Below are 12,618 nucleotides of genomic sequence, written 5' to 3'. Positions count from 1 at the left end.
TTCCTTAATTTTAATATTTAAATGAACAACCCATCTCCCTCGAGCGGATTGGTTGACTGCCGCTAGTCCTGCCTCCGTTAAAACTGGAAGTGGGTGGGTTTGAGGCGGTATGGGTTCCTATTTCAGATTTTTTTCAATTTTAACCTCTGACCAGATCCCAATCCACCTGTTTTTGATAGTTAAGATTGAGCCCATTGACTGCTCTAAAACTGACCAGTCAATGCAATATTAACAACATTTCTGCTCTGGTTTTTCTTCTAACTAAGGTGATTTTTTTTTTTTTAAAGAGAAAATCTGAAGAACATATGTCACTAATAAATTTGAATAAAAATATTTAATCACATGACTATAATCACTTGAACATGTGATTAGTATCTCCAAGAATTAACATTAAACCCTAACTCCACATATGCTGCCTGACTTGAGCATTTCCAGCATTTTTTGTTTTTACTTAAAGAATTATATTGAGAGAGCTGTCATGTTGGGTCTTTCAAATAGAAGAGACTTGGGATTTGCCTAACATAACTAACAAGGCCCTTGCCTCTTGGTTGCAATTAAGGAGAAGTGCATGGTATGCTGTGGGCTTTCTCCCAACAATTTTTGTCTTCTGTATTTGGCAAAAAGAGTTTCTATTAGCAGACTCTTATCTCTTATGATCCGAAACCTGCACCCTTGTATATGCTGTGTCTAAGATAAGGTGCCCGGGATTAACATTTGCCTTTAAGTACCATGTATCGTGTGCCAAAGATCATGTTTGGATGCCCACTATGCTTTGCTGTGTTTTTTTTCCAAAATGTGGAAAATAGCACACTAATAAATACGTATAGGCTGAAGCACTTGTCAGATTTATTTAGTTTATAGAATTATGGAATAGTGCAGCACACAAATAGGTCATTTGGCCCATCGAGTCTGCGCTAGCTCCATCGAAGAGTAATCTAGTTAGCTCCAATCCCCGCCCTTTTCCCATACCTCGGCAATTTTTTCTCCCCCAAGTATTTATCCAATTCCCTTTTGAAGACTGCTATTTGAATTTGTATCCACCACCCTATCAAGCATTCCAAATCCGAACCAGTTGTTGCGTAAAACTTTTCTTCCGCATGTCATCTCTGGGTCTTTTGCCAATCACCTTAAATCTGTGCCCTCTCGTTATCAACCCTTCAGCCATTGAAAACAGTTTATCTTTATTTACTCTTATCTAAACCCTTCATGATTTTAAACACCTGTGTTTACTTAATACACAGAAGCAGTAAGACAATAAGATACTCAACCGATATAATACTTGCATTCCTCCTATGCCTGTCACATTTCGTTTTTAGCTGTGTGTGGTAATTGACTAGGAGCAGTTGCATCATTACCTCTGCAACAAGCAAGAATAGCACCTATTACCACGGTAGTATTACCCATTGATTTCAATGGACTTAAAAAAATAAATCTCCTGTGGTTTTGATTGTCGTTAATCAAAGGAAATGGGATGGAATTTCCTCCAAGGACTTAATTGGGAAGTTACACCTGAAAGTACAGCCATTTTGCCGATGTGTATTTACACCCAAATTTTCTGCCACGCTCATTAACATACGGCAGAAACGCAAACATGAGTGTAAACAAGTGGATACATTCGTAACACAGTTGCTTTCAAGTTTCCTCCATCATTTATGCCGGCTAGTTGCTTTATGCCCCGATTACATGTTTCTTGGCGCAAATATACCAGAACTTACACCCCGTTATGTCTTTTAGCTGTTTGTTGTAAGAGGCTGAGATATATTACAGTGCCACCTCTGGAACAAGTAAGAATAATAGTTCTTGTAATAATGTTTGGAAGGAATTGTGTTATCTGGTGGATGAACTACGAACAGCAGGTATTACCATTACAACATTGCCCAGTGATCTCCATGGACTAGGGGTATTAAAAATTGCCAATTAAAGGATGCTATATATTTTATGTTGCACTTTTGGTTTTGGATGCTTTTTTGATGCTAGTAGAAACTGCTGGTGCTGCATATCCCAAATATATAAGATTTCACACTAATAATTGTGCAGTCGCTTCATATTTATTGTAAACTACCATTGCTGTTGAACTTTGATCCTGACTCCTATTGTGAATTACCTGCAAAACTGAAAGGAAAGGAAAACTGAAATAAGTCAAATCAAACTAAATTGTTTGGCAGGTACCTATATAATTGGAAAATTTCTCATGTTTTTCTCTTTCTCACCCCAGAGACAAGGTTGTACTTGGTTGGTTCTTCACTGAATGGCTTTGGTACTCGTTATAGTGATGCAGACCTGTGCCTAGTGTTGAAAGAGGAGCCGGTATGTTTTTTTAATGTTTTAATTTTAGCTTGACTTTTTGCCAATTATTATATCTATCCACTGGTTATATTGAAAGGCTAACCTTTTTATACTTTTGCAGATGAATCAAAGGAATGAAGCATGTCACATACTCAGTTTAGTCCAACAACTTTTCTACAGACTATGTAAGTCACTTTTTGAAGTTATGCTCATAGTGTTGTAGTGTGTAGAATATGTCAACATTTAAAAATTGAATCATTAGGCAGGATAAAGGAAAAGAGGATGAAGGGATATGGGAACCGGTCGGACACTTGGGATTAGGACAATTGCTTGTGTGGATGATAAACTGTTTGGGCTGAACGTAATTTCTATGTAATGTCATTCTAATTGGACAATTTTTTGTACCAGACTTGTGCTGCTTTAGATAAAGAAGGCAATACCTTGCATTTCACTGGGATATGCAGTATGAATTTGTACCAATAATTTCCTTGTTTTTCTCCTTGCTTAGTTAGTTGGGTGAGGAAAAGAGAAAGTACGGCAGATGTTGGGTGGGAGGGAGAATTGGTGAAGCACCCTTGCTTACCTCTTAACCACTGATACTGATATTATAGGGCAGGATCTGGCCCAAACGTTGGTCACCCTCTTGCTTCTCCTCCTACATTGCCCACCAGAGAATTTGTAAAGATGTGCAGGCAGGACCCCAAAAAGGCACCATCTCTGAAAGTAACTTGTGGAAAGTGCAACTAGACTGTCATTGAAAGTATTTTCTGAAGACAAATTCAGTTTTTAATTTTTTTTTTTTTGCAGCTTACATTGACAGACCTCAACTGATCCGAGCAAAAGTGCCAATAGTAAAATTCAGGGATAAAGTCAGGTAGGTGATTGCGTTATTTATGCTGAGAACTATTGCATTGTAAATAGTAGTAATGCAGATTTTTGCCTTCTAAATTTGCACTCAAAACTACCATGATTAATTATGGTATTTAACTTTTGAACTAACATAGTGCTGGCATTTTTTAATTGCCTGTATAGCCCTGTTTGGAAAGTTTGTTAACGTTACTTGAAAAAGGCAGTTTTTGAATGAAATGAATCTACTTAATCTGCAGTGATTGTTAAGAATTGTTTTTTTGTTTTCTCACTGTTGAGAATATAATTGAAACTTGTTCTTTGAAATACTGCTTTTGTTCAATTGACTGTCTATTCCTGGATGAAGTGTTTGAATTATTAGTTGATCACTAATTTTGATAACTGAAATTTTGCAAAACATTAGAATAAAGACTGATTATATTGTTTCTAGGCTAAAATCTAATTTTAAAACAAATGTATTGATTTAAGTCAAACATTTTCACAACTACAGTCCTCAAAATAAATATTGAAACTGGGTGACTAATTAGTTTCCTAGGAATGTATCTGAGCACTCTCGGGTTCCTACCTGCACTCATCAAAGTAGTATTTTTTTTAATGGATCTATTACTGATAAATCCTCCTTCATTCTTTCAACCGCCACCTAAAATAAATAGTCATCATCCATGGGAAAAACACCAAAGAACATTTTCCCTTAAGAGCTTTGCTAGAGTTTTTCCTCATAACCTCACTATATAAAACAGATTTTTCTCCTGTTGCTGATATCAACTGTAACAGAACTGTATATAATGGAAATTCTTTAAAGTCATTGGGATCGAAATTCAGGTATGCCCGGTTTCCAGTTTGAAAAATTACTTTGTAGTTCTCATTTTAATTATCAGCTCCTGCATCCATTGAACTTTATAGCACTGCAGGAGGCAATTTTACCCATTGTGGTTGTGCCAACTCTTCGCTGGAGCAATCAAAAACTAAATCTTGTTGCTCTGCTTTCTACTGATATCCCTATATCTTTCTCTGCTTCAAATGTTTATTCATTTTTCTTTTAGAAAAATATAATTGGCTCAATCTCAATCATTCCCTCTGGCAAAGCTTTTCATTCTCAAATAACTCCATGCCTTGACTCCTTACCATAACCTTATCAATGCTTTCTGAAAATCCACGTATATCTGTTGTATTTAAAATTTAACCAGCAGAGTGGTTAAACACAACCTCCTTTTCCTGTACTGATGCTGACTAGCACTTTAACAAGTTATGCTCTTCCAAACGTTTACCAATAGATCTTTCAATATAACTGCAGATTTCCTGAGGAGAGATTTTTTGACTCTAGGGGAATCAAGAGATTATGGGGATCAGGTGGAAAAGTAGAGTTGGGGTCAAAGATCAGCCATGGTCTTATTGAATGGCGAAGCAGGCTCAAAGAGCTGTATGGCCTACTCCTGCTCCTAATTCTTATGTTTTTATGTTTCTCTAAAACTGATGATAAACTATTGAGTAATAGGTTGTTTCTTGAACTTTTTAAAAATACACAATCATGGAGTTGCTTAAATCACATTCCAATCCTCAAGAATCTCCTGAATCTAGCAAATTTCTAAAATAAAATTAATTTGTGAATTTAATTGTTAATTTTTTGCATTTTCAGTGGTGTGGAATTTGACTTGAATGTAAACAATGTTGTGGGAATAAGAAACACATTCCTGCTGAGGAGCTATGCATATAGTAAGTACTCTACCTATAAATACCATATCGCCGTCTTGCTATCCAGACATCAAACTTTCATTAGGTTATGTGAAGTGTGCCATAAAACATGCTGGCCTGGAATTTGGGGACAGCTGCGAAGCGACGTTGCTCACCACTGACCTTGAAGAAAGCTGCCCCCAAAGATCTAACGATGGGAGGGAATATTGTGATGGGAGACTTCCATCAGGCGAACGCCTCCGACCAGAATTTTATTAACGAAAATAACTGGTGGTCCCGGAGGAAAGTAGGATTGCGGTTGGTGACATAGTTTCACAGTTCAGCGTACTGGAACATGTCTTCCAGGTACGCATTCGTATCCTGAGATCACGTGGGCCTAGACCACCAATGAACATCTAATATTCTCATTGATAATGGGAACTTACAAGCTCCCATTACTATCAAATGAGAATATCCCCAAAAAACAAGAAACCCAACACAATAAATAAAAAAAACACCTCACCTATTTAAAATTAATTGAAATTGAATGTAATTAAATATTTTAGAAAAAAATATTTTTTGTAATTTTTTTTTAATGTGTTTTAATAGGATTAAAAATAAACTTGCTTTAATGGACAGGGTTTTTAAATATAAAAATTAGTGATTAAATTTAATTTTTCTATGTTTAAAATTAGGCTAACCTGCTTTTACCAGGCATAAGAGTTTGAAGGTCAATCGCTGGGCAAGAGTTGGGCAAATAGTCCAATCTCTGCCCCACGGATGTCCTTCTCCCAGGGATGTATGCGATCTGTCAAAAGAAATTTTGACATTGTAAAAGCCAGTTCTCGGTACATGCGCATCATGTGCCGAAAACCGGCATTTGCAAGACCTCTTCGGGTGCATGCGCACATCGTATGCACCCGATGATGCTGCAATTTTCGGCCCGATGTCTGTGTGTGAATTTGAGCCCTCCCGACATTTGTTTGAATCTGCCGCCAAATCCTAAGCGTCCAGCAACAGTGATGTCATCAAGCTGGCTAAGTAGCCAATGACATTGAAGAATTCTCACAGATAGCAAACCAGTAAGTAAAATGCACAGATTCTAATTTACTTGTTATAAATTTTACAGAGAGCGAAATAAAGATTGGGACATAGATACATGATTATCATCATCGGCAGTCCCTCAGAATCGAGGAAGACTTGCTTCCACTCTTAGCATGAGTTCTTAGGTGGCTGTACAGTCCAATATGAGACCCACAGTCTCTGTCACGGGTGGGACAGACAGTGGTTGAAGGAAAGGGAGTCTGGTTTGCCGCACGCTCCTTCCGCTGCCTGTGCTTGATTTCTGCATGCTCTCAGCGACGAGAATCGAGGAGCTCAGCGCCCTCTTGGATGCATTTCTTCTACTTATGGTGCTCTTTGGCCAGGGACTTCCAGGTGTCAGTGGGGATATTGCACTTTATCAGGGAGACTTTGAGGGTGTCCTTGTAACGTTTCCGCTGCCCACCTTTGGCTCGTTTGCCGTGGACGAGTTCCGAGTAGAGCGCTTGCTTTGGGAGTCTCGTGTCTGGCATGCGAACTAGTGGAGCTGATCAAGTGTGGTCAGTGCTTCAATGCTGGGGCTGATGGCCCTGAACAACATGGACCAGTTCCCTTATCTCCGGAGCCTCCTATCAAAAAGAGCAAGCATTGACGATGAGATCCAACGCCGCCTCCAGTACGCCAGTGCAGCCTTCGGCCGCATGAGGAAAAGAGTGTTTGAATACCAGGCCCTCAAAACTGTCACAAGCTCATGGTCTACAGGGCCGTAGTAATACCCGCCCTCCTGTATGGCTCAGAGACATGGACCATGTACAGCAGACACCTCAAGTTGCTGGAGAAATACCACCAACGATGCCTCCGCAAGATCCTACAAATCCCCTGGGAGGACAGACGCACCAACGTTAGCGTCCTCGTCCAGGCCAACATCCCCAGCATTGAAGCACATGATTAAGGTAGAAGCTCAAATATCAAACCAACTTTTACAAAATTAGATTTAAAAACTTGTCATTCTTCTTCATATTAATAAATTTGCCATTTCACACGCACTTAGTTTTTCAGAGTCAGAACGGTTGTTCAGCAATCAGTACACCATTGAAAACCCAGTTACACCTCTTTCAACGAGGCTTAAAGTTTTAGGGGGTTTTAACATCGTAAAAGGGGAAGTTTTCAAGCTTGTATGTGATTTCAACTGATTGCCGGCTCTGGGGAGTTCCACAGCGCAACCTGTGGCTGACTGCAAATTCAGGACTTCCATGTTTATCTGCACATGTGCTAAATATTGAAGTTGTCAGTTTCAGAGGGGTAACGAACGCTGACAGTTTCGTCAACATTACTACCACAAATCTAGGCTGCTAGCTTTTCTTTTTAGTATCCTTGATAGTCTTACAATATCCAGAAAAATTGACAGCTAAACTACTGTCCTTCCGTAAGTTTAAAATATTAATAAAGCCACTGGGATTAAAATTGGAAGGTTCAGCTTCTCTGTAAAATGTTTTGCATAATCATTTTGGTGCTTTGAATGCTGTCTGTGCAAGCTGATAAGACTTTTTAAGCTGCTTCAACTTGTCTTGCTATTCATAGGATTTCATTGAATTTAATAGTTTTAGATTGTTTTGTGTAAGGCTGTCTTAAACAAGTGAATGTTGTTGCACGTGATGCCTACAGCAATTGTCCATTACTTTTGGGTGTCATGTTGTAATGTTGGTTTCTCCTTCTCAACATTCACTTGTACATGACAACTGAATGTGTCAGCTTGTTAGTGTTTCATAATTTAAAATCAGCTTGTTTCACTGTGATTTGCTGCGCAAGAACTTGAAACAGATATTTTTAAGATGAGAATGATTTCTGAGAGGCACAGCTGTTGGGTGTGTTTGTCTCTAAAGAAATATTTGACAAAGTGCCACACTTGAGGCTATTGGTCAAACTCAGTGCTGTAGGCATTCAAGGCAGATTCTGAGAATAGATTAGAAACTGGCTGAACGGATAGAAAACAATGAGTACTCTTTGGAGGAGTTATGTCTGGGGTGAGAGTGGTTGGAGTACAGTTCATTTAGATAAATGATTCGGACTAAAAAAAAAGCTCAATGCAGTGGTTATATTTATTGATGATAAAACCTGAAAGACAGTGGAATTTGAGGAAGCAGTTCAGAAATTACAGAATGAGTTGTATAACATAAGTACGTGGGCATAACACTGATGAAATTTAGGAAGGAAAAATGGATGGCATACTTCATGCATGGTGTTGAAATAGCTGAGGATGAAGCTGAAAGACATCTAGGTGTTTTAGTGAACTCAACACTAAACATGTGTATCCATCATTCTTATCAAAGCCAATAGGATGTTGAACAACATAGTTAAGCGTATGATATTTTATTTTAGATTAAATTGGAAGAGTAGGACAGGGGGATAGGTTCAATCTAGTAAAAGCCAAATTTAGGACTAATAATGAGAAAATAATTGACACTAAACTACACTGATGTGGACTGTTGGTCTCCTTGTGAGTGAGTGTCACAGACAGATATTTTCTATAAATATAAAGCTATTCCACAACCAGGAAGACTGCCCATACCATCTGTATTAGTCATCAACAACTATGAAAATGCGGAGTTACCATATTAGATTGTAACATAATGGATTGCATACTTCAGACTGAAAACATTGTCATGTCCACCCAACATTCAGCTGTTCCTATATGTTATGTTATTGTGCACTATTTTTTAATGAATGATTTCCAGTGCAAGAATATAAATCTCTCGAACAATCTAGACTAAAAATGAGTGACTATGATAGTAGACAGACACTTGACATGTTCATACATTCCCCTGTCTATTTTAATGCGTTAACCTGTTCATTTTAAATGGGTTAATTCCTGTTAAAATAGTGGCATGAATGAATTTTAAGCATTCATTCACTATTAACTGCGATGGTGATTTTTAGCTCCATGTATTTAAGATTTTAAAAACAGAAAATATGTACAACTAAGAGGAAAATCTGGTTAATGTTTGGGTGATCCTTCAAAAGAACTCTGCTCTAAGCTTTTATTTTGATAACATTGACTCGCCCTTATCTCTCCTGAAGCTACGTTAAATGGTAGGACATTGAGGAGTGTAGAGGAACAAAGGGACCTGGGAGTGCATGTCCACAGATCTCTGAAGGTAGATGGCCAGGTGGTTAAGAAGGCATACGGAATGCTTGCCTTTATTCGCCAAGGCAATAGAATATAAGAGCAGGTGGGTTATGCTTGAACTGTATAAAACACTGGTTAAGCCACAGCTGGAGTACTAGGTGTAGTTCTGGTCACTGCATTACAGGAAGGACGTGATTGCACTGGAGAGGGTACAGAAGAGATTTACGAGAATATTGCCGGGAGTGGAGAATCTTAGCTATGAGGACAGATTGGATGGACTGGGTTTATTTTCCTTGGAACAGAGGAGGCTGAGGGGAGACCTCAGTGAGGTGTATAAAATTGAGAGGCCTAGATATAGTGGATAGAAAGGACCTATTTCCCTGAGCAGCGGGGTCAACAACCCGGGGGCATAAATTTAAAGTAATTGGTAGGAAGTTTAGAGGGGATTTATGGGGAAATTTCTTCATGCAGAGGGTTATGGAGGTCTGGAACTCACTGCCTTAAAGGATGGTAGAGGCAGAAACCCTCACCACATTTAAAAAGTACTTGGATGTGCACTTGAAGTGCCATAACCTGCAGGGTTGCAGACCTAGAGCTGGAAAGTGGGATTAGGCTGGATAGCCTCTTGTTGGCCGGCGCGGACATGATGAGCCGAAATAGCCTCCTTCCATGCTGCAAACTTCTATATTTCTATGATTAAAAACAGGCATAGTCCAAGTATCCTTCTGTCTGCCCCAGGCTAACATGGGGTCCACAGCACGGGCTAATGTGATAGCGAGTTAGTTTAGTTTTGTAAATGTAGAATGCACTTTCAGTTGGAATTATTGTGTGCATGTTGTAAAAAATGATTCAATTTGGTTGATATCTCTGGGTTTAATGTATTGACGTTTTTATTTTTAAAATTGTAAACCCTTGTAGAATAAATTATTTTTGGTTTGTAAAATAGAATTACAGTAGATTCCAAAACTCATCAAATAAAATAGCCAGTCCTCTGGAAAATAAATGTTATACTCTCAACGCTCACATCCTCTAAATCTACCACTGCAATGTTACCATTGCATCCATCCGAAAAATGTTAAAATAATATTGGGCTTTTATATGGGTGGTCATAGTCAGTCTAGTCTTTGTTTTCACAGTGTATTTTAGGACTGTTACAATACAAGTTTTCTCTTTGATATGAATTGTGCATCATTACAAGAAGCAAATTTAGACTCCAAGGACTGTTTACACACATGAAATATGCTGCACAAATATAAACCAGGTGCGAGGTGTGTTGAAAAGTTCAAGGCTTCAATTCCAAAGTGCAGTTATGTGAAGTGGCTCAGTTCCACTCGCACAATCTTCAAATCACCATTGAAATAGATTGTTATTTAATTCAGTCACTCCTGCATTCATTGTTTCATTAACTGTGGGTTACAGTGCAGTGAGTAAATGGAATGTAACAGGAAGATTCTAATTATATTCACAGCAAAAGGACTTGCCTCCAAACTCGATTCATTCGTTGATTCCTGTAAATGGGGAGTCCATACTGAAACGATAGAGCACTGTGCGTCCTGTGAACTAGCAAAATGAATTGAGGCTGAAAGTGTTCTTTTAGAAGCCTCCTGTTTTGGATTGAGTCCACTGTAAAATGAAAATTATATTGCTTATATTGCCAATTAAATTTCCAGTTGGATATAAAAACTGGTGTCTGGTTGCCAGTATAATCTTGGAATTCCGTGTTCTGAATTGGTCCTAGCTGGGAGAACAGCCACTTTGGTTTCATGACTTGAAGCTGGTGTAGAATAAAGAAGGCAGGATTCACAGTCACATCCTTTCTATTCTGGCTGTTTACTTGGGCATATTCTAGGAATTAAAAAAAAAAGTAATGTCCTGCTGCGAGCTGACAGTAATTTTATTCAGTCTTCGCTCATTGATTCACATATGGAGCCCTGGCTTTGCTGAATTGATTTGTATGATGAGGCACACATGGTATGTAATTTAAAAATGAAATGCTAATAACTTGGCTCAGTTGGCAGGGCTCTCATCTCTGATTCAGAAGGTAGTGAATTCAAACCCCCCTCCAGGGCCACATGATCTAGTCTGACACATCAGTGTAGTATTGCAGTGTTGCATTGTCAGAGATGCTGTCTTTTAAGTGAGACACTAAACTGAAACCCCGTCCATCTGTTTAGGCACATGTAAAAATAAAAAATCCCATGACAATTCTTTAAGTGCGTTAGCTTGGTTCAGTTGGTAGCAACCGTGCCTCTTGAGTCAGAGGTTCTTGGCACATAATCTAGACTGTTAGAAATGCAGTCCTTCAGGTAAGAGTTTAAACCTATTCTAGTAATTTAGGTGGATGTTATATGTACCATGGCACTATTTGGGGGGGAAGAAAGTAAGGGGTTCTCCTAGTATCCTAACCAACTCTTTCAACCAACATTATTACAAGAACCTGCATCTTATTGCTGTTATAGGATCTTGTGTGAAAAATAGCTGCTGCACATATGTCAGTACACTTCAAAAAAATTAATTGCACACAAAGCACTTTCAAATGTTTGAGTGATATGATAAGGCACTACATAAGAGCTTTACCTGAACTGTATTTACATGCTATATAAATAGAGGTTGAGTGGTGCTCAATGAGGATATTATGGGTTTTGGTACAAATCTGCTTGTTAGTTTTGGATTGATTTAGCAAAGAGCTGACGCAGATGTGATTGTCTGAATCGCTTTCTTCTGTGCTGTAACCTTTTACAATTGTAACCTTTCTTCAGAACCGCCTGTATATTTGCAGTTTTTGTTTCAGCTTTCTGGTATTTGCAATTTTTTATGAGCATTACCCACTAGAGGTCAGTGTTGTTCCCTTGAACAAATTTTAGTGGCAGATAACAACTGTTACTTATCTTCCATTTTCCCCTTCTAAATTAGTACGCTTTTCTCTCAACTTGGATAACTAACAATGTAACCGTCTAATACGAATGTTTCTCAAAGCACTCTGTGTACTGTCAGTCTTTTGACTTGTATATGAAATCCCATTCAAAATAAACAGCAAAATGAACAATGTCACCAAAGATGATCACCTTCCTAATGGATCAATTTGCTGATGCAATTTCAGTTCAATAACTGGATACAAAGCATTACTGCAGCTATGGAGGTTTACCTGTATATACATACATTGATTCTACATTGTTTTAAAACTCTAAGGGCTAGAAATTGGTCAGCCTTGCGCCTGTTTTTTCAGCGATATTTTGTTTTTTTTTTAAGTTAAAAGGTGCTCACCTAAATTGGCCAAAGTTGTGCACCGGCGGTATTGAAATACCGCTGAGAAGCGGACCGCCATCGTGCAACGCCAGAAAAGGCGATATCGCTTTAAATTGGCCGTTCGGTACACCCGTATTCTGCGCGAAAAAATGTCTGCGAAAAGCCTGCATTGCAGCCCCAGAAACAGCAGTAAGTATAAAGACCTGTAAAAAAGGTAAGTTAAAGTTTTTATTTTTTAATTCTTTTGAGGCGATTACTTAGTTAAGGGTCTTGTAAATGTTTTGTGCTTTTTGGTTTTTTTGCTATTTTTTTTTTTGTGGTTTTCCCCCCCCCCCCCCCCCCCCCCCCCTTCCCAGGCTTTGTCTTTTTAGTAGTAATCA

General features: G+C 38.5%; 1 protein-coding gene across 5 annotated transcripts in view; it reads left to right on the top strand.

The window, feature by feature from the left end:
* Window positions 1-12,618, top strand: part of tent2 (terminal nucleotidyltransferase 2) — a 73,662-nt gene that overhangs the window by 26,686 nt on the left and 34,358 nt on the right. For all 5 annotated transcript variants that reach the window (XM_070879742.1, XM_070879744.1, XM_070879741.1 and 2 more), the window contains 4 exons: window positions 2,216-2,307; window positions 2,408-2,471; window positions 3,094-3,160; window positions 4,790-4,866. In XM_070879742.1, coding sequence (XP_070735843.1) covers window positions 2,216-2,307; window positions 2,408-2,471; window positions 3,094-3,160; window positions 4,790-4,866 — 300 coding nt within the window. The remainder of the gene's footprint in view (window positions 1-2,215; window positions 2,308-2,407; window positions 2,472-3,093; window positions 3,161-4,789; window positions 4,867-12,618) is intronic.

This window comes from Pristiophorus japonicus, chromosome 1, assembly GCF_044704955.1.
Source record: "Pristiophorus japonicus isolate sPriJap1 chromosome 1, sPriJap1.hap1, whole genome shotgun sequence".
Classification (NCBI taxonomy): domain Eukaryota; kingdom Metazoa; phylum Chordata; class Chondrichthyes; family Pristiophoridae; genus Pristiophorus; species Pristiophorus japonicus.
The sequence above is the reverse complement of the archived record's forward strand: the minus strand, read 5'-3'. Positions and strand labels throughout refer to the sequence as shown.